The sequence below is a fragment of the Pinus tabuliformis genome, chromosome 2_1, assembly GCF_031772625.1.
Source record: "Pinus tabuliformis cultivar Carrire ecotype Pingquan chromosome 2_1, CPIR1, whole genome shotgun sequence".
Taxonomy (NCBI): domain Eukaryota; kingdom Viridiplantae; phylum Streptophyta; class Pinopsida; order Pinales; family Pinaceae; genus Pinus; species Pinus tabuliformis.
In genome coordinates this window covers 870,713,952-870,738,016 of record NC_142299.1, presented here as the reverse complement: position 1 = coordinate 870,738,016, position 24,065 = coordinate 870,713,952, and the positions used below count along the sequence as shown (strand labels likewise).

The 24,065-nt window shown below is 37.0% G+C and overlaps 2 protein-coding genes across 2 annotated transcripts in view; both read right to left on the bottom strand.

Moving 5' to 3' along the window:
- Positions 1-4,703: 4,703 nt before the first annotated feature.
- LOC149203428 (superoxide dismutase [Cu-Zn]-like) overlaps positions 4,704-24,065 on the bottom strand; it is a 50,961-nt gene continuing 31,599 nt past the window's right edge. The window contains exon 10 of the mRNA XM_089401872.1: positions 4,704-5,007. Coding sequence (XP_089257998.1) covers positions 4,985-5,007 — 23 coding nt within the window. The 3' untranslated portion in view covers positions 4,704-4,984. The remainder of the gene's footprint in view (positions 5,008-24,065) is intronic.
- LOC149203430 (superoxide dismutase [Cu-Zn] 1-like) lies at positions 5,052-10,316 on the bottom strand. Its single transcript, XM_089403675.1, has 9 exons — positions 10,286-10,316; positions 9,868-9,978; positions 9,651-9,736; positions 9,309-9,360; positions 6,667-6,828; positions 6,439-6,534; positions 6,282-6,313; positions 5,581-5,656; positions 5,052-5,107 (listed from the first exon to the last, which is right to left on the bottom strand). Exons 1-9 carry the CDS (start codon positions 10,314-10,316, stop codon positions 5,067-5,069), a joined length of 687 nt encoding a protein of 228 aa, XP_089259801.1. The 3' UTR covers positions 5,052-5,066.

Sequence of the window (24,065 nt, the reverse complement as noted above, 5' to 3'; positions counted from 1 at the left end):
CCACAAAAAGGTTATCCCTTTAAATTTAATAGATATTGGCTGGAGGATGAATCTTTTAACTGCATGGTCCGTGAAGTCTGGAATGCTAATGGTCCAGCAACGAAGTGTTCTTTCACTGAAATCTTGATTAATAAAATGAGAATCCTTAGGTCCAAAGCAAAAGATTGGCAGATACAAAATAAGAAAAAAAAACAGTTTGGAATTGAAGAAGATTGACGAAGAGCTAAAAGAAATAGCTGAGGGTATGTCGTCACATACTATTCCTTGGAACTGTTGAGCACGGATTTGGGAGCTCGGAAAAAGAAAAAAGAAATTATTGCAGATGGAGAAAACAACATGGAAGCTAAAAATCCGAGTCACTTGGCTAAAAGAAGGTGATAAAAACACAAAATTCTTCCATCGTTTTGCAAGCAAAAGGCGAGCTTCAAATTCTATATGGAAAATAAAAAATGAAGAAGATACTTTCGTTCACTCCCAAGAAGAAATATCAAATGAAGCTCTCAAATTCTTTAGATAGGCTTATTCCCGGGATACTAACAGGAATATAGAAGATATATTATGGGGCGTTGAACCTTTCCAAAAGATGTTTGATGAGGAAGATAATTCAAGATTATATGCTGTTGTTTCTGAGGAAGAATTACTTTCAATAATGAAATCATTTAAGAAAGATAAATGCCCTAGCCCTGATGGCTGGGCCATAGACATTTTCGTACACTTCTTTGAAATGATGAAAAGGGACATGCTGGGGATGGTGGAAGAGACCAGAATAAAAGGGAAAATTCATCATAACATATCTTCCACCTATATAACTTTGATTCGAAAAAAAAAGGAATCCTCTACCTTTGCTGACTTCCGGCCGATTTCTCTATGCAATGCAATCTATAAAATCATATCAAAAATAATTGCTGAAAGAATCCGTGGCATCTTAGCAACCCAAATATCTAAAGAACAACATGGGTTTCTTAGTAGAAGGAACATCTTAGATGCAGTCGCTATTGCCCAGGAAGCCTTACATTCAATGAAAACAAAAAGAATTGGAGCTTCCATCCTAAAAATTGATTTAAAAAAAGCATATGACAGTGTAGATTGGGGTTATTTGAGGTGTTTACTTATAAAAATCGGGTTGGATGACCAGTGCACTAAATGGATCATGGCTTGCGTGCAAGGGGTGAATTTCGCCATTCTCATTAATGGTTATCCCACATCCTTCTTCTCGGCAGAAAGAGGTCTGCGCCAAGGATGCTCCCTGTCACCCCTCTTATTCATTCTGGTCATGGATACACTCAGTCTACACATCAAGAGAGCGGTTGCTGCAGGTGATATAGAACCACTTTCAATATCCAGAGGTAACTATATTTCACACAATCTCTTTGTGGATGATGTCTTACTCTTCGCTATGCTTTGTAGACTTTCATGGCTTTTTATGCAGAAGATATTAATATCATTTCAAAAGGCCACTGGACTTATGATCAATAAAGAGAAATCCTCTTTCCATTTCGGAATTGTTAATATGGAGGTGATGGAATATATATCTCAATTATATAACATTCAGGCAGTTTCCATTATAGAGGGTATCAAATATCTCGGTTACCATCTAAAGCCCACCGGTTATAACATAACACACCGGGCATGGATCACCTACGGATTCTATAAGAGAATTTCGGGATGGGAAAATAAATGCCTATCCATCGCTGGCAGAATGATACTTTCTCAATCGGTTTTAGCTCAGATCTCTGTTTATTGGGCTCACCTGTTTTACATTCCCTCAACTATTATCAAGAAATTAAACAGTCTAATCGCTACTTTTATCTGGGGTGGATGTAAAGAGAAGAAAATATTTCATCTCACAAAAAAAATGGGACGCTGGAGCATAATGAACCTCCGTATTTTCGGCTTAGCGCTTTTTTGCAAATCATTCTGGAGAGCTGTATTTGGTGAAATTTTATGGTGTAAAGCTATCAGATTGAAATATATGGGGAATGAAGATATTCAGTGTTGGTACAGGAACAATTTTATGTGGTCGCCCCAAGGATCGGCGATCTGGAGAAGTTTTCAAAAAATCCTCCCTTTCTTCAAAAGAAACATAATCTGAAAACTGCAAACAGGAAACAACATTCTCATTGGAACTGATGCAATCATAGGGGTTGAGATGGAACCCCGGCTTCTCAACCACTTCTCGGTTTCCTCCACAAAAAAGGACTCTTTTACTGGGCACAAGTAATCGTTGAATGGAATGATGCTATTCCTATATGGAAATCGAATAGAGAGCTGGGATTGCAGGGATCATTGGCTGCCCAATGGGAAAAGATTACCTGGACTTTCAAAAATTCCGGGATATACAAAACTGAGAACAGAGACAGGATTGTTTGGCAGGTGAAGAAAGGTCAGCGAAAAGTGTTAGTCAGAGATATATATCTTGCCTTGATAGAACAGAGTAGAGAAAGAGCTCAGAAAATCTTTCCATACCCCTTTTGGAAAACTGGCTGTCCACTAAAAATAATTTTGTTTTCATGGCTTGTCTACAACAACAAAAATCTCACCTGGACTAATTTACAAAAAAGAAGATGGCAGGGACCTGCCATATGCATTATTTGTTTTGCTAACACTAAAGATAATATGCATATTTTTTTTAACTGTCCACTATCTCAGATTCTATGGAAGAGGATGGCATTGTTCTTCGGTTTTCCTATGGCTTCACATCCCTCCACAATAGAAGCATACGAATGGTGGGCTTCCAAGAAAACTGTTTGGCGTCCCGTTCCTTTGATAGTAAACTGGTTCATATGGAAGTGGAGAAATAAAAAAATATTTCAGAACAGCAAGAAGGATTTTGGGCATATATTTGATGAGATAGTCACCTACTACCATTCGATCCTCCCAAACATCCCTCAACAGTCGATACAACAAAAAGCTGTCACTCATTCCTGTAAGCTACTTTTTCCACGGGCACAATTCGATGGAGCAGCAAAAGAAGGAAAATGTGCATGTGGAGTTTATATCTGTCTTTCAAAAGAGCTACAAGAGCTACAATATTTCATGTATTGGAATGGTGGCATAGGCACTAATAACAAGGCAAAGGCCATTGCCCTTCATGGCCTGCTTATCTTCTGCACTTTTATGGACATTGGACCCATTAACATCTTATGGGGATTCCAAAATAATCATAGATCTGGGGATTCCAAAATAATCATAGATCTAGTGAAGGGGAACCAAAATAGGATAAATGACAATCTTTCTGGATGGATAGGCAGGATTAAATCCCTATGGAAGCCATCTCAGTTCCCTATCACTCACATAAAGCGGGGACAAAATGGGGAAGCGGACAAACTATCTAAGGAGGGCATGCAGTCTTCAGATGATAAGTGGCATCTATGTATCTATGTGGATCATTTTACATTTGCCATAGAGTCTTTTTCTATGCCAGGATTTTAAAAGAACAAAATCTGGTATGCATCTAGCTTCTTTATATTGGAAAAGGTCTATTACAGGTCAGTCAATTTTACTTCTCTTATATAGGTATATTCTCCAGAATTTGAATAGATCTATTGACAGATATCATACCGACTCTAGTAATATGGATGTAATGCTGCAAATATTTGCTGGTTTTGATTTTATGCCGGAGATAAAAACTTTACATATGTATATGGAACTTTTTTGAAACATAATGAAAGAATTATTCAGCTTTTTCTTCTCAAAAAAAAAAAAATCTGCAGAATTCAGTAGGTAAATCTTGGAATTGCAATTTTGCTCGAAATCCAATCAATTTTGCTCAAAATCCAGTTAATTTTGCTCAAAATCCAGTTAGGCAGATCTTGGAATTGCAAGTTTTTTGGCTATATAATCTGCAGAATTCAGTAGGCAAATCTTGGAATTGCAATTTTTTAGCTATATAATCTGCAGAATTCAAGTGCCCTGTTCTCTCAACACTGAATCCATTTGTGTATTTTAAAAATAAATTTTAGTCGTTTCTCTCGACACTGAATGAATCCATTTGTGTATTTAAAAATAAATTTTAAACTACTAAAATTCATGATTCCACTAAAATTCATTCAACACTGAATCCATTTATGTATTCAATTCAAAAATAGATTTTAAACGACTAAAATTCATGATTCCACCCATTTGTGTAATTCATGATTCCACCCATTTCTATATTCAAAAATAGATTTTAAACGACTAAAATTCATGATTCCACTGAAATTCATTATTCCACCCATTTGTATATTCAAAAATAGATTTGTATATTCAAAAATAGATTTTAAACTGCTAAAATTCATGATTCCACTAAAATACAATATTCCACCAAAAATTATATCCCCAAATTCCAAGAAAAAAAAAAATAACAAACAAAACAAATAAAACATCTAATAGTTACTGCCAAATTCCAGTAGAAAAAAGCAAAAACATCTAATCGTTGATATTCCTCACATCACCCAATTTAGAAAATGGCCTTCCAACGGTGATTATCCAATTATCATGTTGGAATGCCTGTTTTAACAGGATGAGGTGGACGAGAACCGTGACCTGTCGTTCATACTGTCTACTTTCGAGTTTTCATCCGTGACCTGTCGTTCATACTGTCTACTTTCGAGTTTTCATCCTTGGGATATGCATGGAAGAGTGAGAAAGAAACCATAAATAACATACCTTTTGCATTTTCCTATCCAAACCATTCACCATCGGAACACAAATGGCAATAAAAATAACAGAAAACCGAAAAGTAATACATTCACAAGGAATATAACTGGCCACCCATTAGCCTGAATAGGTTTGTAGAACATCATCAAAACTATTACATGCAAAATCCTTATGTAGCACAGCGTACTCAATTTATTGTTAGGTTCGCCTAATAACCACCTTCCAAATGTTTGTATCTGGCTTACTGTTGTATCCCTTTCGCATAATGCAAACTAGAGCGAGGAGTAATAGATACACCTATTCATACTTGAACAAAGCCAGCCTATAAATAACCAACTGCTCATATTCATCCTTGAAGACCGACAACCCCTGCCAAAGACCAACGGAACAACGTGCACCTCAGGTTAATCAGCTAAAATGTCTACATTTCAGTTGTTATTTCCTGTGCTCTTACTCGGTTCATGGCCACCTACAATCCAATGCACACATGCGGATATGTATTTCTTGAGAAGAAAAAATAATAAGCACTAATTGCTGGGACAATAATTAATTTTGTTTCAGAACTATCTTTCCAAGTACACAAATTAAATGTATTATAAAATCATTTAAAATCCCAGTCATAATACACAACGAATAATTGAAAATAACATTCATATAACTTCGGCAGTATGTGGTTCACCGTTCTGCAAGGGCTAATATAAAATGTTCACATATATGGACGTAAAAATATGTTAATTATCCTGACAGCTTCAATTTTAACCAGATAGAAAAAGCCTTGATGAACTAAATGGATTAAATAGCAATATTTGAATTGACTAAAACTCCAGTAATAGACACCCATATGAAATTTTGATGACCAAAGGAACACAGATGAATCTTACAAATGAAATAAAGTTACTAGGGAAATGCTAATCTAGTTAGCTAATGCGGTAGTTGACTAACCTTTGCCAAGATCATCAGGATCAGCATGGACAACTACAGCTCGTCCTACTATCGAATGTGGTCCAGAGAGAGGAATCTGCAAATACAGGACTCTGGTCAAAGAATCTCCAAGAATCATAAAAAAGTAATAAGATAAGATGATATCATAATTATATTAATATCCTATAAATGACCACAGAATTAAGTCAATTGGACTGAAGAGTACAACCAGTATCGAATGTGGCCCAGAGAGAGGAATCTGCAAATACAGGACTCTGGTCAAAGAATCTCCAAGAATCATAAAACTGCAAATACAGGACTCTGGTGAAAGAATCTCCAAGAATCATAAAAAAGTAATAAGATAAGATGATATCATAATTATATTAATATCTTATAAATGACCACAAAATTAAGTCAATTGGACTGAAGAGTACAACCAGTGTGAATACAATGTGGGAGTTGCAAACTCCTAGAAATGTTGAAAATAATGAAACAAAAAAAAAGCCTACAAGATAAGTCACAAAATAATATAAAAAAAGGAAACCTACAAGATATAACATCAGAACATACGTATAAATGAAAAAAAAAAAATGCAGCAGAGGTACGGTGTTACAGAAAACTCAGTGAGTTTGGACAACAACCCAAGAACCTGTCAAGAGAGAAAAGGCCAATGGGTAGACAATGGCAGTACACACAAATAGTATAAAGAAGAAGCAATATACCTGGCTGTCAGTGATTGAAAATTCGACAGTCCCTGAAGAGAGATATTACACATTACACATCAGTGCAGTTATAGTTCTGAACATCAATATACTTTCATGAACATTGCATAAATGTGCCAGATAATATTCAGGTTTTGCAATTTGCCAAAAGACATACCATCCGTTCCTACAGTTACATTGCCTAGATCCCCAGCATGTCGGTTATCATCTGTGGGTGCACCATGCTCCTTGCCTAACGGGTTAAAATGTGGTCCTAGCATTCATTGATAAATAATGAGAACCCAAAAAGGGTCATGTCATTATACTGCTAAGCACAGATCACAACTTAAACAAAGAAACATGATGGAAGGCAAGCCAACAAATGCGTCCAGGACATATATCATACCAGTTGACATGCACCCATTTGTTGTGTCACCTAGTGCATGAACATGGAAACCATGGAGACCAGGGCTCAGACCACTGATCTTCCCAGTTACAGTTGTTGGCCCTGTCAAAAATAAATATCCAAAGTTCAGATGAAGATACTTATGATCGTTAAGCGAGGTTCCTGTGTAAAGCTTGAATAAAACCAGACAAAAGGGAGATACCAGATTTAGCAATCAATTTTAAAGAAACATTCAATTGATATAAATTTTTGCTTACTAATCATTCAAAGATCCATTAGAAAAAAGTGCCTACCTAATTTATCATGGAAAATGTGGAAATAAAGATTTCCACCAAAGATCCATTTGATGAATTTTCAATCTACTCCTAACAGAATGCTGATGTTAATTGTGAATGCTTTGAATGCTTTGAATGTTCCGGTGCTGGCCAGGAACCCATCCGAACCTTACAGGACAGGTCAACCCTACATTTAGTCTTAGGAACTTCGGGGAGGAGTTCCCATTTGGTACGGGTCACCCCCAAAGAAGCGCCCCTCAGACATTTCCACCCAAAAATGGGATGGAAGGGCTGGTAGTTGCCACTCGCTGGTTTCAAACTGGTCAGTTCTGCCAGTTCTGATAACACTATCTCCCATGTATGCATATTGCAAATACAATCAGCCAATTTTGGACATGCAAGGGAACTTTTCAGTCATTCTTCCTGAGTGGAATATCAATTCATTCCCTCCTAAACGAGTTTTTTTCTAACAGATCAAGCTGCCATGTTAGAAACTGAAGGGAGAATAGTTCCCTTAAAACTATTAAGTGTTATGACTATCTGTATGGTTAATTGTTGTATGTGAAGAAAATTTAACTAAAGCTGAAAATCCTTGGAGTTTCCAATGAGATCCTTAGGTTTGTGTTGGATACTTGGAGGGGCTGTGTGGCAAAGAAAGGGATCCCATTCCTTAGGTTTGTGTTGGATACTTGGGGGATTGTGTGGCAAAGAAAGGGATCCCATTCCTTAGGTTGTGCAGCCTAATGGGAGAGGAAAGCTAGTCTACTAGGATGGATTGTGATAACTATAGAAGCTGTTATGAAACTATATGATTGGGTGTGGAACATTATTGTCATTGAAGAAACGTAAGCATAGCTGATCATCCCTAGAGTCCTCAATAAGTAAGATTTCATGACTAACCTGTGCTGGTGCCCCTTAGGAAAGTGGGATATCCTGAGAGATTGCATGAAAAGGGATCCCGTTCCTTAAGTTGTACAGATTGATGAGGAAAGAAAGTCAGTAGAATGGGATCGTTGTAAGAATTCGCAAACCGTGATATCCAGGAATTGGGCTATGTGAAAATTTAAAAGAGTTAGGACCAGCCATAGGTGATTTTTCCCTTGTGGATTCATAGACTCAACTCAAGGCTCAACTCAAGGTTGGCCTTATTGTAGAAAGATTAGGTACAACGAAAAAACTATGGTTGAATGGAACATTCTTTGTCTGCGTTCATTTGGTAGTTAATTCCCAGAAAGATAAGTGCTCGTGATTTATTTGATGATGATGATAATGATAGTGGTTAACGTCCACTGAGACCAAATTGGTCTATCGAACCTATAATTTTCTTAGTTTTTGATTGTCTAGCTCCTCATCTTTCTTGGCGAGATTGACGCTGTAGCTTTCTTTTTTTTCTCTACGGTCTTCCAACTTCCTTTATCTTGCATCTCCTTCATCTCTTCTGGTTCTTGGGACATTGGTGTCTTAGCTTCGCGATCTATTGTGTTCGTCCTTCTGAAGATAGTCGGAGAAGAAGTTTGGTCTAGGAGATCTCCTTTGCTGTTAAATGAAAATTTATTTTGTGCGGTATTCAAATCCTCATAACTATTGCTTGAGGGGTTGTCGAGTTCACTCTTTTGTTGTTGGGCGGGGCTTTCTCCCTGCTTGTCTTGAGAGTTGTTTCTTTCTTGTTCGATTTCTTGTGATTCAGAGTTTTCTCTAGAGTATTCTTCTTTGATGACAGTGTAGTGTTTTTGTTGTGCTCCTTCCCACCATGTAGATCTGTGGTGGTTTTTTCTAGCAGAATTTTTATGGGAGGCTTTCAGGCAATTTTTGGCTAGATGGCCTGTTCCAAAGCAGGATCGACATCGGAAGAGAACACTTTCATAATCGAGTTTCTGGTTCCATAAATAGCCTTTACTTGTTAGGTTTATTGAAGCAGGATCGACATCGGAAGAGGACACTTTCATAATCGAATTTCTGGTTCCACACATAGTCTTTACTTGTTAAGTTTATTTCAGCTAGGAATCTGGCGCTGAAGTCTATTTCCACATAGATGCGTGCATAGGTGATTCTGGCATATTCCTCTGTTTCTGGGTACCTGTAGTAAAATTTCCCAATTACATTTCCAATGGCTTGTAGCGAGAAGAGATCCCAGAGATGCAAGGGTAGGGTTGGCAATCTCACCCAACCTGGTGTTGAGGTTATGACTGCTGTTGAGGGATCGAATGATGGGTTCCATGGGTTCATGAATAGGCCCGATTTTTCCCAAAACCAAGGGCCGAAATCTAGAATACATTGTCTACTTTCAAGATTTCCAAAATCTACTATAAAGAAACCCCTAGCACAGGGGTAGATATTAATTTCATCAGAGATGACAGGCTTCCATACCTCCGAGATCCATTTGTGGAGAATTGTCAACCGCGGCCAAAAACCACTGAACCTGCAGATTAGAGCACTTTCGGAAAACTTCAAAGCCTCATCGAGTGAGGCCTGGACCACCTGGACAATGGGAGTTGGGGCTCCACTGATGATATGGGCAGGAGCTTGCCCTCCAGAAGAGGACGGAATTGAGCCAACAGCTATTTTCGCGAAGTTGGGAGCCATATTTTAAAGATTAGATCTAGATCTAGCCACAGAAGATTAGATATAGAACCCAGCGGCAGAGATGCTGCATCGAGGACAACGATCGCAGACCCCACTACAAGTGAGCAGAAGATGATCTCCTTATACCCCGTGAGCAGCAGCACCGGGGTTGTGAGCATACCCAACCAAGCTAGCACCGGCCAAATGGGCAGATGTTCGTATCAGAAGACGCCCTACGCCAGCAGCGAGACCAATGAGAGGAGATCCCAGGAGACGCTGTAGATCGCCCGTTTAGCTGCAGATCGTCGGGGAAGCCGCAGATCAGCGGGAGAAGCGGTCACTCAGGACGTCCCTACTTTCTTACCGTGGAAAATCTGAGAAGCAAAAACCAGTGAGGATCGCCTTAGCTGGAAGCCTGGAACGATCCCGGGAGAAGCTGTAGATCGCCCGTCTAGCTGCAGATCGTCAGGAGAAGCTGCAGATTGTGTTGAAAATTGCTTGTCATGATTTGAATGTTGTTTTTCTTTGCATCTGTAACTATGGATGTTTCAATTGCATTTGCATATCCGTGCATTGACATGTTGCACGCATTATTTAACAAAAATGCAATGATATCAATGATATAAAAATGTTGAAATCAGCCCAATCAAATGATTGGATATGTTACAGAAAGGTATCCCAGCAAGAAGTTGGTGGCCACTGATTATTTCAAGAGGTACCCTGTAGCTTCAACAAAGGGCAGAGATTACGAGTACGTTACAGCCACCACATGATGAACCAACCAAAATCAATACCAGAAGTGAGCATGACCATTATGTATACTTCAAGAGTTTTAATGGTGTATTGATTATCATGTTGTTATATGTTGGGAATATGTTTGTTGCAAGCAAAAACATGGACAAGATCAAGAAGTTGATGGCTCGGATGGCTCGGATGGCTCGGACCTTTAATATGAAGGATCTACAAGTAGCAAAACAAATCTTGAGCATTGAAATACACAAACAGAGAATGGAAAACTCAATTTTTCAAAACAAAAGTATGTTGAGAAAATACTTGTAAATTTTGAGATGAATAATGTGAAACTTGTAAATATCTTTTTCGCTTTCCATTTCAAGCTTTATTTAAGTTTACGTCCTAGTAATAAGGAAGAAAAAGATTGTATGTCTCATGTACTTTATGTTAATGTAGTAGGAACTCTAATGTATGCAATGGTATGTACCACACTGGATATTTCACATACAATGAGTGGTGTTAATAGGTACATGACAAGTCTAGGAAAGAACATTAGAATGCAATGAAATGGGTGCTTTAATATCTTGCACAATTGATTATTGCATCATCTTTAACAAGTTAAGTGATTATACCCGGATGCGGGTGGCATTAACAGTTATCAATGACAAACCGCACAATTCAGACATCTGGCCTGACGGATGGCAGGCGGATGGTCCGTAGGATACGCGTCGTAGGATGGCGAATTAAGTTAAGGGCAGATGAAATTAATATCGAGCAGTCTCGAATATGGTCTGGCATTAATGCGAGCATGGCTGCACTGCAAACAAGTCGGCTTATTGGCATGGATCCGCTCAATGCCCCTGTCTCAGCTACTGGCTCTTTTTATTGTGAAGCAGAGCCGCTTCAGCACCCCTGCTTGGTCTTTCGAGTCTGGCTGTTAGCCTGGATTTGGAAGCTCCCTGAAACTTTCCGCGCTCCTACTGTTTCTGGCCTGCTTTGCCTCAGTCGCTCTCCCGGCACATTTGCCTCTCTGACTATGCCTCGCAGCCGAGGAATCCCACGTCGAGGTAGCCATACAGGGAACAGAGGCCGCCCTTCTCGCCCTGTTCCACAGAATGTTGCCCCTATCGCCTCAGCTCCCCCTTCTTCTCCGCCTCTGGATCAAGCTAGGCCTATCCCGAACAATTCATTCCAGACCTCCAGGTTTACTTTTCAAAGTCGGCTCAACAGGCCTGTTTTGACAGCAAGTATTACCATAATTGTCTCGGAGGAGGAGAGCAACCAGCTCAGCTCGACTCCAACTATCTCCACCCACTCTCAGGAAGATAGTGTTCTTCAAGGGGACTTGACAGGGATGGTGTTCCATGCGGATCACATGCAAGAGGATGCCCCTGTTTCGGAAGCGCCTCAGCAGCCAGTGGATCCGACTCAGAGTGATATTCTGGCCTGCGGGCCGTCTCAAAGGGCAGTTGGTATTTTAAATCTGGTAACTACTCCTGATGGAGGCGCACCGGCATATGATGAAGACGGTTTCGTGACCTGGGTAGCTTCTTCCAGCCAGGTGGACCAGGATACGCCAGCTTCACCAAAACATGCAGATTAATCATGTCTCCTCTCTGCCGGGTGGCCTTCTAGCCTATATGCTATGCAATTTTGGTTTTGTGTCTTTGATTCTGAAGTTAGATGTCTGTGTCTGGTTCATACTCCTGCTACAGGCAGTGGCAACAGCCAATATAGGGTCTACTTTTTGTTACAAACATGGCTATGCTGGTTGCTTTTCTGCCTTTTTGGTCAATGAAGGGCATGACGATTTCAGTCCTGGTAAAATATTTCAGTATTTCAGAGCCCAAAGTCAAAATTTTGAAGTCTGTACTGTAAATTTGGAAGAAGGCCTGAACTGTAATGTCTCTGAGTTTCTGGTTGAGGAATGGCCTTGGCCTCCTCTGAGGTCTTGACCTCATTGTATATATTTTTCCACCTTTTTTAATAGAATTAGTATTTACGAGGAAAAAAAAAACAAGTTAAGTGATTATGTATGCAGTTATGTTGATTCAAATTTGCTAGTGATTTGGACAATAGGAGATCCACTTCCATATATATCTTTACTTTCGCAGGAGGATCCATTAGTTGGACGTCAAAGCTTCAGGGAACAATTACTTATCCACCATAAATCCTGAATATATTGTCGTCTCACATACTTGCAAAGAGGCAAAGGCAATTTGGTTGAAGGGTCTTCTAGGTGAGCTTAGTAGAGCGCAAAACAATGTAAATATATTTTATGATAGTCGAAGTGCTATACATTTGGCTCCAAACCTAACTTATCAATGTAAGACTAAACTTATTGATATCAAGTACTATTTTGTACAAGTCATTGATGGAGGTCCACTGGATTTTTAAAAGTACGCACTCAAGAAAACTATGCAAACATGTATGAAACTAGTGTTGTTAGAGAAATTGCACTGATGTCAGGTTTCTTGCTTCTCTTGGCTTACAAAAGGGCTAATGAACAAGCTTAGGCAAGGTAGTAGGTAAAATTTTTGGCAAGGTAGAAATTGTTAAATATGACAAGAAAATTAAACCGATGATAGTTTTTGCAATGACGCATGCTTCATTTATACTAAATCCCAAGAGTTAAAGAGATGCTTCTCGCTTCCCTTAGGCTTACAAAAAGGCTAATAAACAAGCTTAAGCAAGGTAGTAGGTAAAATTGTTTGCAAGGTAGAAATTGTTAAATATGACCCAAAAAAAATTAAACCGATAATAGTTTAAACAAGCTTAAGCAAGGTAGTAGGTAAAATTGTTAGCAAGGTAGAAATTGTTAAATATGACAAAAAAAAATTAAACCGATAATAGTTTTTGTAATGACGCGTGCTTTCATTTATACTAAATCCCAAGAGTTAAAGAGATGTAGCCCTGATCGATAATAGTTTTTGTAATGACGCATGCTTTCATTTATACTAATTCCCAAGAGTTAAAGAGATGTAGCCCTGATTGTAACTCCTTGAAATAGAATACCCTACCTTGCCCCCATGTAGATTTCCCTGATATATTGTCGTGGTTTTGCCCCCTAAAATCTTGTATTTCTCGTAAATGTCACGCATGCAGAATTCTATTTCTCAATCTTTTATAAAGTTACTCTGAGGTAAGGGAGATCTTTTACAAAGTTGCTCTAAAGTAAGGTAGAATGGATTGAATAAAATGAACTGGCTAAGAAATGTGCAACAAATAGATTTAGAGAAGTCAGGCAACAATTTCTCGTCAAAATCCAGCAATTTTTTTAAGCATTATATAATGTAATTTTTTTTCAAGAATTATGATCATGGGAATCTGGTACGAGTATTTAAAACAAGAATTTTTTGGGCACCCAAAATTATGAAGCTTGACAAGTGTAATCTGGATTTCCAAAAATTCCCACCAGATCTCATCAAAATCCTATCCTTGTTCCGGATTTTCCATTCCTTTCTAAATGAAAACGTCACCTCCACCTAATAGAATCTATTTCTCAATGAAAATCACACTCCAAACTAGTTATCAACTAGAACTAGGAGGACAGCAATCTTTACAACTTTACCTCCAGTCTGTGGAGTTTTCAGAAAGGCCCTTTCAACACAGAGTTGTTCAGGATGATGAGACGATAGAAAACATTGTGTTACATTACAGAACTGGAGACTATATTGCACAATACAAGGAAAACGGCAACATTTCTGAAAAAGGTACTGGTTGCAAAACCCTTTGGAAATCTTGGAAAATGGAAAATAAACCATCTATATATAAATAACGAACAAAGAAATCTGAATGCACGTACAATTTCTTCCGATGAAGAAATAAAAAGAAGCAGGATAAAACTGTGTTTTCACTGTCACTACCCGAATAGAGAATACGCAGACAGATCTTTTGTTCAAGTCTATATGGCAAGGTATGTTGTTTTTCTTACTGAAAAATAGGTTGGATGCAGAATAAAAACTGCTTTTTAACTGTCATTACGCTGAATAGAGAATAAAAAGACAGTTTTTGGTAAAAGCCTATATGGCAAATCATATTGCTGTTTTCTAATTGAAAACAGTGTTTCCATTAATCGGATGGCAGTTCTTGTTTTTTTAAACACATTACGAAGACTACGTAGGCAAATTGAATACCCTCAAACCAAAACACTTCTTTGAATGCTCACTACGAAGACTACGTGAGCAAGTAGAATACCCAAGTGCTTTATTCAAAGAAATAAATGAATCTATGAGAGGATGATTTTGCTTTTGCACAGACATTACAAAGCATACATAATACCAGTGTTTTATTCAAAGCAAAATATTCATCTTCAAGCTATGTTGCACGGGACGTCTCCACCAAAACTCATGGCGTTTTCCGCCTCCCACGATCTGGGTACTTTGGAACTCGTTAGAAATTTTCCTAATTGGTTGGGAATTCCATTGGGGATTTTGGGATTTCTAAGGTGTCCTCAAGGGGTCCCTCGAAAAATTGGGGACTTTTCAGTTACTTTGGAACTCGTTAAAAACTTTCCTAATTGGTTGGGAATTCCATTGGGGATTTTGGGATTTCTAAGGCGTCCCTCGAAAAATTGGGGACTTTTCAGTTAGGGGACTTTAGGACGTCCTCTAATATTATACATATTAAACTTAAAAAAAAAATGAAAACTTAAGTTGTTGACTTTAAAGTCAAAAAATTAAAAAATAAATTTCAAAATCTAAACCCTATCGCAACCTAAACCTATCGCATACTATATGCTATACTACACAACAGTGGTGAAGGTAAACATTGTTGTAGAGACACGATAGTGAAGGTAAACACGGGGTATGAAGGTTGTAGGTAAACAATGAGCTTGAGCTTGAGGGAAGGTTGTGGGTAAACACAAGTAAGAGTCGAGCGAAATCTGAGACAGCGAGCGAAGGTAAATATTGAACAAAGAACTCTATTCACGGTGTCAAAGGTAAACATAGTTGAGAGAACTCAAGCGAAAGTTGTTGGTGAGGTAAGAGTCGAGCGATGAGGCGAAGTATGCGACTTTTAATTTGGGATTTATAATTAAATTTTAATGACTTATTCATTTTTATTGTTTACAGTCATTATACTCCATGAATTAATTTGCCTTCAATTTGAACTTGTCTCTTTCTCCATGTCTGTGACAAATCTTTTCTTGACATGAATCTGTGAAATTTCCTTATGCCACAATCACCATGACTTTAATACCATGTTAAATATATACAAGAGACAAGCAAGAGGCAAGCAATAGAGATTTTTTTTGTCATGAATCTTTGAAATTTCTCAATGCCACAATCACCATTACTTTAATACCATGTTAAATATATACAAGAGACAAGCAAGAGAGACTAGATGAGAGATAAGATGATATACCAATGTGCTACTTAATTACTAGTGGTGTTGTCTATATACGTAGCAAGTTTCATTATTCATTTTAGGAACCAATCAACTATTTCCTTGAATACATTAACATAAACATCATTTATTTCACTTTATGACATTATTACTTTTATACATAACATTTGTTAGTCCTAAAATAAACATTACAATGCCTAACTCATCTTTAACACTTGATGTTATAAGTTAAATAGATGGTATGGTAATACTCTTTGTGCTTTGTAAATAATAGTGATTCTGAATGATTATGACATACATTACATTGATAATAGGTCTCGCGAGGTTCTTAATTTCTAGACTCTTAATTTAGGATTTAGGATTAAATCTTAATGACTTGTTCATGTTTATAGTTTTAATCAATTTTACTTTAGTCTTTAAAGTTTCACTTCTATTTAAATTTTGAAAATGATTCATCATGCATCATAGAATCATTATGTAGACAGTAGTAGATTGTAAGTTGTCGTAGACTAATAGTACTTTTTAAGTTTTCAACAATGGGTAATGATGGTGAGTTGTGATGCGCAATAATTATTAGATAGTATTAGACTTTAATATTTTATTTTGTAATTTGAATCTCAAAATAAATAATAGTTCTAATTTTTATATTTTAATTTGTCATTCAGGTTTATATTAAAATACTAAATTTTATTTTTATTTTAATTTTTTAATAAATATAAAAATAATTGTCACACTTATCGTCCACACACCTTGTCCCTCAAAATTTGGAAGTGCGCTTTAGCTGTGCTAGAAACTCGTACCTCGTCGAGTACAACATAGTCTTTAAGAAATGCCAATGAAAGATGTAGGCATGACTCAAATATGGTTGTTGTACATATTTAAACACTATGGCTATTGAACATGTTTAATCGAACACCGTGATTCAAACGTGGCTATTTTCCGTTATAATGGCTACGTAGGGCAAACATAACACCATGATTCACATATACGTATTTTACATTAGAAATAAAAAATAAAAGGTTGTCGGCTAATAGGTATGATTAAATGTCTAAAGCTACAAATTCATTGTTTGATGGACAAACTAGCAAACCTTCCAACTCTCCTTGCCAGCACTATTAGTAGAGATGTTTTTGTCACTCCATTAGATAAGAGCATGATTCAAATATTTGTTAAATATCTCTATATGTTCCGTTGATTGATGGACAAACTGGTAAAACCCACAACTCCCCTGGCCACTATTAGTTATGGTTATCCAAAATATCAACCACACAATGCACGGATTTTGGTGCTTGATTCGTTATTTTAACACTAATAACATACCTTGTTTTGTTTGTGGTAGTTTAACCAGAGTTTTTTTTGCCTTGAAAATCATGGAAATTCTAGTAATATTTTGATGAAATCTAAAAGACTTCAAGATTTTGGGCTTCCGAGAGGTTTTTGATGGTGTTGAATCTATTTTCGCCATCAAAAACATAATTCAAACATTGCTATTGCAAGATTTTTTGAAATTTTTTTGCCCAAATTCCAACCACTTTTGGTCGTCCAAGCAATTCCTCTGCTTCGGTAGACAACGTTGTTTTGTTTGAACAAAGAAACGACCTTTTCATTAGTACAAAAGTCAGCTTTTGATTAAAGAAAAGTAAACATGCTCACTATGTTTGTGAGAAGAGCAAAAAAGTTCACTATGTTTGTGGTTGTACATTCCAAGGGTTGTCTTCCCAACCTATTGAAAGGCCACTAATACCATAAATTGTTTTGTTTAAATTGGGTAAAAATGCTTATTGAAGAGGAGCTATGTGACCCTACATCTATCAGGAGAGATTTTTGTTGGGCTCCCATGGTCGCTGGCCTAGAGGGGGCTCCTCCCCCTCCATAGGATGATGTGGCAACCTCCCAAGCATTAGTGGCATCTCTGAGGAAGAAACCGAGATCAAAGGAAACACATTCGTGATTCGTTAAGAAGTCTGAAAACATTCCTATCATTGCTCTCCTAGTGGGGGGATCTCAAAGGATGCCTCTTACTTTCATAAACAGGGCTCTACTAGGTAGGTTTACGGGTATGTGATCATCTCCAAAATCCATGGATCAATAGATAGAAAAATCTTGGAAACCAATGATGAAGAGAATATTGGTCTTTATGCTTGTAGTAATAGATTTTTTTAATTTAAAGAGGATAGAGATGTAATTTTCAAGAATCACCCATACTTTTTCGAGGCCAATAATAGGGAATGGATTGGGAAAATATTTGGATCGAGTTGAACCAAAAGGTTACCGATTTGTTTGCGCAAAAATATGTGTAGAGGTTGACCTAGAAAAAGGATTACCCTTTGATATTAACCTAACAAGGGGAATGGAGCTATCGATAGGTCTTGGATTATGAACAATTGCCATTCAAATGCAAGATCTATCATGAGTATGCGCATTTTTCTCAGGATTGCAAGTCTCAATCTGGGAAAGGGGAAGGCGCAGCTACAACTCCAGAAAAACAATGGCAGACTCAGATAAAGGGGAATAATAGATGAAAGGTAGCACCAAGCAAAAAAAACCCCAAGACAAAATAGAAACAAAGCCTCAACTTCGGCAAACCCATTCGAAGTCCTTCAATAACAAGAAGGGACTGAGCAAGAAGACCCTAAGAAGGGAGACGAAGTATTGGATGACAAAGAGGAAATCTTAGAGGAAGAAGGGGGGAATCCCTAAACAAAAACCTATAGAGATCACAAACCCTCCAGAAAAGTAGCAACCCCCATCTCAAAACAATGGATAAAACCCACTAGATCTAGGAAATCAAGGACAAAAGGGAGAAGGAACGCCCTTGTTATAAAAGGAAGCAAAGTCGAGAATCGAGAAAGTTATGACAAGAAACACAAGAAATAAAATAACCTAGGGAGACAATTCAAAAAGCCACTAATCGGAAAACCTCAAGAAGGGAGGAAAATCTTCCAAAAAAGAGGAAAGAGAAGCAAAGGCGGAGCTAAATAAAAAGTTGGGTAGTCAGCCCCAAATTTCAGAGGTTTTTAAATCCATCGCATATAGAGAGTGAGGAAGCGTCAAAGGAGGATGTTATGAATAAAATATATATATAAATAAATAATGATGACAATTGTGATAATGATTAGTTTATTAGTAATTAGTATTGAAGATGCATGTCTAAATGGGACGTGATCTAGGTACCTACCTAGGATATATAAGCAGGTCCTCACTCTCATTTGTAACATCATATTCATTCTCATTCATATATTTTTAATATATATTCTTCTATCTTCAATAGAGATCTTCATATTCCAAGTCTTCTGGAGTATTTAACCTTGAGTATAACAAACTTTGTTTGTTACATTGGTATCAGAGTATTCCTCTGAGTAAATGAACTTTGTTCGTTACATTGGTATCAGAGCATTACTCTGAGTGGACGAACTTTGTTTATTACATTGGTATCAAACTTGTTCGAACCTCTAGCCACTCAATCGTTGCATAGAGAACTAGTTTGATCCGGCATTTGGCCATTGATCCTTCGTCAACCTTGTTGCCGTCACAATCGAAGTGTTTTGTTATAGTCTCTGGAGATTCTCCCTCCTTCCATTAAACCTTTGGTTGATTAAAATATATATATATATATATATATATGGGGTGATTAACAAAAATTAATATAGAGGAAATTAATATATATATATATGAAAAGAAATTATATAAAATTATAAATAAATAAATAATAAAAATTACATTAAAAAATAAACAACCGTCAGTTGGCAAGCCATTATGGGCAGCCCTCAACAGTCTGGCAGGAAAAGGCGCCCAACCACACTTAGTTGCTGCTTAAACTGGCCAACCCACGGCCACCATCAACGTTGAACGCAACTTCTAGACACCGCTAAGGACTCAACACCCAGCGTTCACCATAACCTGTAAAACGACGAGTCGTCGTTTTGCTTGCACCCTTGCAGGACGTGGCTGCTCCACTACTCTCGTTGTCCATGTCTACACCCATCTACGCCCTCCGCCATTTCTTGATTTCACCCTCGTCTAGCACGTTCTTCATACAGCCGTTGTCCACGACCTCCACAACAGCGAGACCATCTGATTGCACCCATCGTTGTTCTTTCTTTGTTGTATTGTCGCTGACTCACCTTATGCCCTCGAACACCGTCAGATAATTCAACAAGAAAATTGGAGCACGACCATAGTAAAACTTAGTCAGACTGCAGTTGCACAGTATTTGCCCAGCCACTCGCACTATATTGCTGATCAAATATTGTTGATTCAAAACATCATGTCCATACAAAACCATTTTAACGTGTCTATACAAATCCGTGGAATATTCTCATAATATTAAATTAAAAAACAAAACAAAAATGATTAAAAAATGATTACACTGAATCACTAGGCCGACCTTTCTTAATTCGGCCGTCATACAAGAAATTAAATCAATCATACAATTATTAAAGCCGTGACCTTACGGTATTCTTATTCTTAATACACAACCATATTTCAAAAGTTACAATTCATAAGAGAAGTTGTGACCTAAGATTATTAATATATTGTTGTAGACCATATCTTATAAAGAGGGAAGTAATTTATTAAGCAAAGAAGCTTATAATAATTAAATTATTATTATTAAAAAAAATATTATAAATAAAAATTATTGTATTGCCAGCTACAAAGGTCTAAAGGTTGGCAGTGTATTCTCAGAAATAAGAAAAGTTAAAAAAATAAATGTTTTTGAAGTTTTAAAGTAGTTGTTTACCAAGAAAATGGTAAAATTTAAATAACATTTGAATAAAGTGGAAAAATTTTAAACAAAGTTAACCATTGAAGAAAAAGAAATAGATTCTAATCTTGAAATGAAAGAAAGAAGATTTTTAAAAACTTTCAGTAATTATGTTTTGGTGCTATTTAGAATTAAAGAGTTTATTGTAGGAAAAATGCTACTATTGTTATCTCACTTGCTGAAAATGCTACTATTGTTATCTCACCTGCTGAAGATAACAATTATATAAAGCTTAAAATCGCAAACCAATTAGTCATTCCTGAGTCAAATATAATCGAAAAATTAGATTTTTTTGACAATAAAAAAAATGACATAACCAATTTACAATTAAATATTGGGGACTACACATTTATTTCGCAATTCTCTGTTCAATCCCTATGAAGCGAACAAGGTGACTTTATTTTGGGTTCACCATGGATGGAAACTTTAGAGTCCTTCATCCTAAATACGAGGAAAATAAATAAATTGACATTTTCCCACAAGAAGAAAAAAATAACACTACAAGAAATTACCCTGAAACCAGATTCAGTGACACCGAAAGACATAAAAGAAATCTCAAAAGTAATTCTTCAACAAAGTAAAAAAACGATACAAAATATGCAAAGGCAAAAATTGACAAAATCACTGCTGACAAGAATGAAGAATTTAGTCGCCTCAAGGACCACAACGACAAATTATTGACGCAAATTAAAAATTTTAAAAATCACAAGAAATCCTTGAAAAACAAATTAGAAGAATTCATCATGAAAGACATATCAAAAGTCTTGAGACATGACTATCCAAGTTGAAGAAAAATGAATGAATACTAAGCTAATCAATCTCAAAACTCAAGAAGATGGCAACCTAGTTGAAAGGAAAACATGTTCAGAAGTTGCAGTTCCAACGGTGAAAAACCCAAGTGAAGATTTTTTAATCAACTCGACGACATCAGAGCCTGAAGTAAATCAAAGTCTTGCCACACGCATGATAAACGAAGGAAAAACCAAAAGAACTCCTTATCTACATTCGAATCACAAGAATAGACATCTCAATCAATCTACGAATCTGTATCACTCGTAACATAATCAACAAATTTATGTTCAGAAGGACACTGAAGTGCACACAACTCAGCCCAATGATAACAATTCATCACAAGTTTCCAATACTCGAAAGATTCCACAGAAGATTAAGTTAAGATGGTCAAATCCTTCCTTCGTGCGACAATTTTATATATCACTCCAAGGATCATATCGTCTTGTATCAACGAAGATGGAAATACCGAGACAAGAAAACATGTGAAGCAGAAAAAGAGATCAAGCCTTTTCATCAGTAAGCTTTGAGGACAAAGATTTTTTAGGAGGAAGACAATGTTATGAATAATATATATATATAAATAAAAATAATGATGATAATCGTCATAATGATTAGTTTATTAGTAATTAGTACTGAAGAGACATGTCTAAATGGGACATGACCTTCCATGAAGAGGTAATTGGCTAAGGTAGGGTATATAAGCAAGCCCTCGCTCTCATTTGTAACATCTTATTCATTCGCATTCATACATTTTAAATATATATTCTTGTATCATCAATGGAGATCTTCATATTCCAAGTCTTCTGGATTATTTAACCTTGAGTATAACGAACCTTGTTCGTTACATTAGTATCAGGGCATTTCTCTGAGTATACAAACTTTGTTCGTTACATTGGTGTCAGAGCATTGCTCTAAGTATACGAACTTTGTTCGTTACAGAAGAGGTAAGCCCAATGACCCCAAAACTAAATGAAATATATTCCATAGAATGCAAAGGGATTTGGAAACCCTGCAAAATCCCAATCTGTAACAGATATAGTTAAACAGGAAAAATTGCAGATCCTTCTTTTGCAGAAAACAAAGGTAAAAGATAATGTGGTTCTTAACCTCTCAAAAAACTTTTGGAGAGAATGATTTGGCATGGCTCAAAACTGGCAAGGAGCATCAGGAGGTTTAGGTACTTTTTGGCTAGACTCCCACTTCACACTGCTAAATGTGCTAAATTTAGATATTGAGTTGCAGTGCTATTAGAGAAGAATGGAACCAAAGAAAAATTACCCATAGTGAATGTCTATGTTCCAGTAAATTGATGGTGAAAAAAATTGAGTTTCGGGACTCATTACTCAATTTAAAGGAAAATCATTGGCACTGAAATAGTATAGTCAAGGGTGACTTCAACACAATTTTATATTCCACGAAGAAGCATGGGGGTAGCATGTTAGAGACCCATATAGAGAGAATGGAGGATCTGGTGAGCAAATGGGACCTCATAGACATCATCCCAAAAAGGGGTAAATATACTTGGAACAACCAAAGAAGTGGAGATGGTCACACAGGAACGAATTTAGATCATTTCCCTTTGCACAACAACTGGCTAACCAAGGGAATCGAGTGTGTTTCTACAATTCTAGCATAAGGGGATCTGAACCATCGGCCTAACAAATTGGAGATTGATCCCTTGGAAGACTTGGGACCGATTCCATTTAGATATAGCGCACGTTGGATTCAAGACCAATTTCTGAATCTCCCGCCTTTGTGTGGGAATCCAAACCGAGTTTCATCAAACATGGCCTCAGATCATGGGCAAGGAGGAAAGTTAAACCCCTAGGGCAAGAAAAACCTGATATTATTAAGTGATTGGAAAATCATCATCACATGATGGACTCAAGGTCGATGGAGGAGTGGCACATAAAGCAGGAAAAGGAATTAAGCAAATAGATTCACAAAATCAATAGACATGCAAAGAAATATTGGAGGCTTAAATTACGCAACACATTGTTAAAGGCAAGGGATCATAATGTTGAAATTGTAGCAAGAAAAGGCTTCAATTAACTAGTGTCTTAGTCAAATGGAAAAAAATGTTATTTTCCACCTCAGCAGGATCACTTGGATTGCAGTTAGCTAGAGTGACATGGCCTTGTGTACTAGTTAACTCAGTAAATTCTAGTTTGTAAGCTAGAAGTAGAGTTGTGCATGAATTAATTGCTAAAATTTAACAATCTAGTTGAGTTATTGTTAATTGAATTCAGTTAACTAATATAATCTCTAGTCATTAGTTAGTCAGTTGAAGGTCGGTCGAATAGTTATGATTATTGTTAACTCACTAATCTCTCAGTTAACTAGTCAATCAGCTAAAAATAGACTCAGTCATGCATGGAATTCGAATTCCATAGTTGAGTGGATGGAAAAGGCACATTTGTATTTATAATTGTATATTGTTGAGTGCATAGTGCTTTTGCATTGAGCAAGTGATCAATTCCATTTGGATTTGCGCTAGGAAATAGGGAATTTCCCTATTATTTAGGAGCTCAATTTCCCCTGAATTGTGCAAGGAAAAAGGAGGAAGTTGGAGGCTTGAATTGGCTAAGTGTTGGCCAAAGCAGGACAGTCAACAAGATAACAGGGTTATAGTGCAAGGTGTGCTTTAGAGTTGAAGCCAGACATTGTAATAATTTATCATTCTCATCTTATTAATGAAAAGCAACATAGGGGTTTTTCCCGGTTGGGTTCCCCTGTAAATCATTGTGTTCTCGTATTTTAATGGTTGCATGTTATTGCATGTGTTTCTATCGTGTGATTTCCTTTCTGCAAAATAGTAAAAGAAATTTTTTCCTCTTGATTTTAATTCGATTTCATTAGCAGTAACAAATTTCTATTGATTTCTACATGGTATCAAAGCCTTGGAAGACGACATAAAAACCTTG

What these genes read in the sequence shown, in the direction of transcription:
- LOC149203430 (XM_089403675.1), bottom strand. Translation starts at nt 10,316, where the DNA reads ATGGTCATGCTCACTTCTGGTATTGATTTTG. An exon ending in TCCACAAATGGATCTCGGAG is followed by an intron (nt 6,829 to 9,308) that starts GTATGGAAGCCT and finishes AGCTTTACACAG; the next exon opens with GAACCTCGCTTAACGATCAT. An exon ending in TTTCAATCACTGACAGCCAG is followed by an intron (nt 5,657 to 6,281) that starts GTATATTGCTTC and finishes CTGTATTTGCAG; the next exon opens with ATTCCTCTCTCTGGACCACA.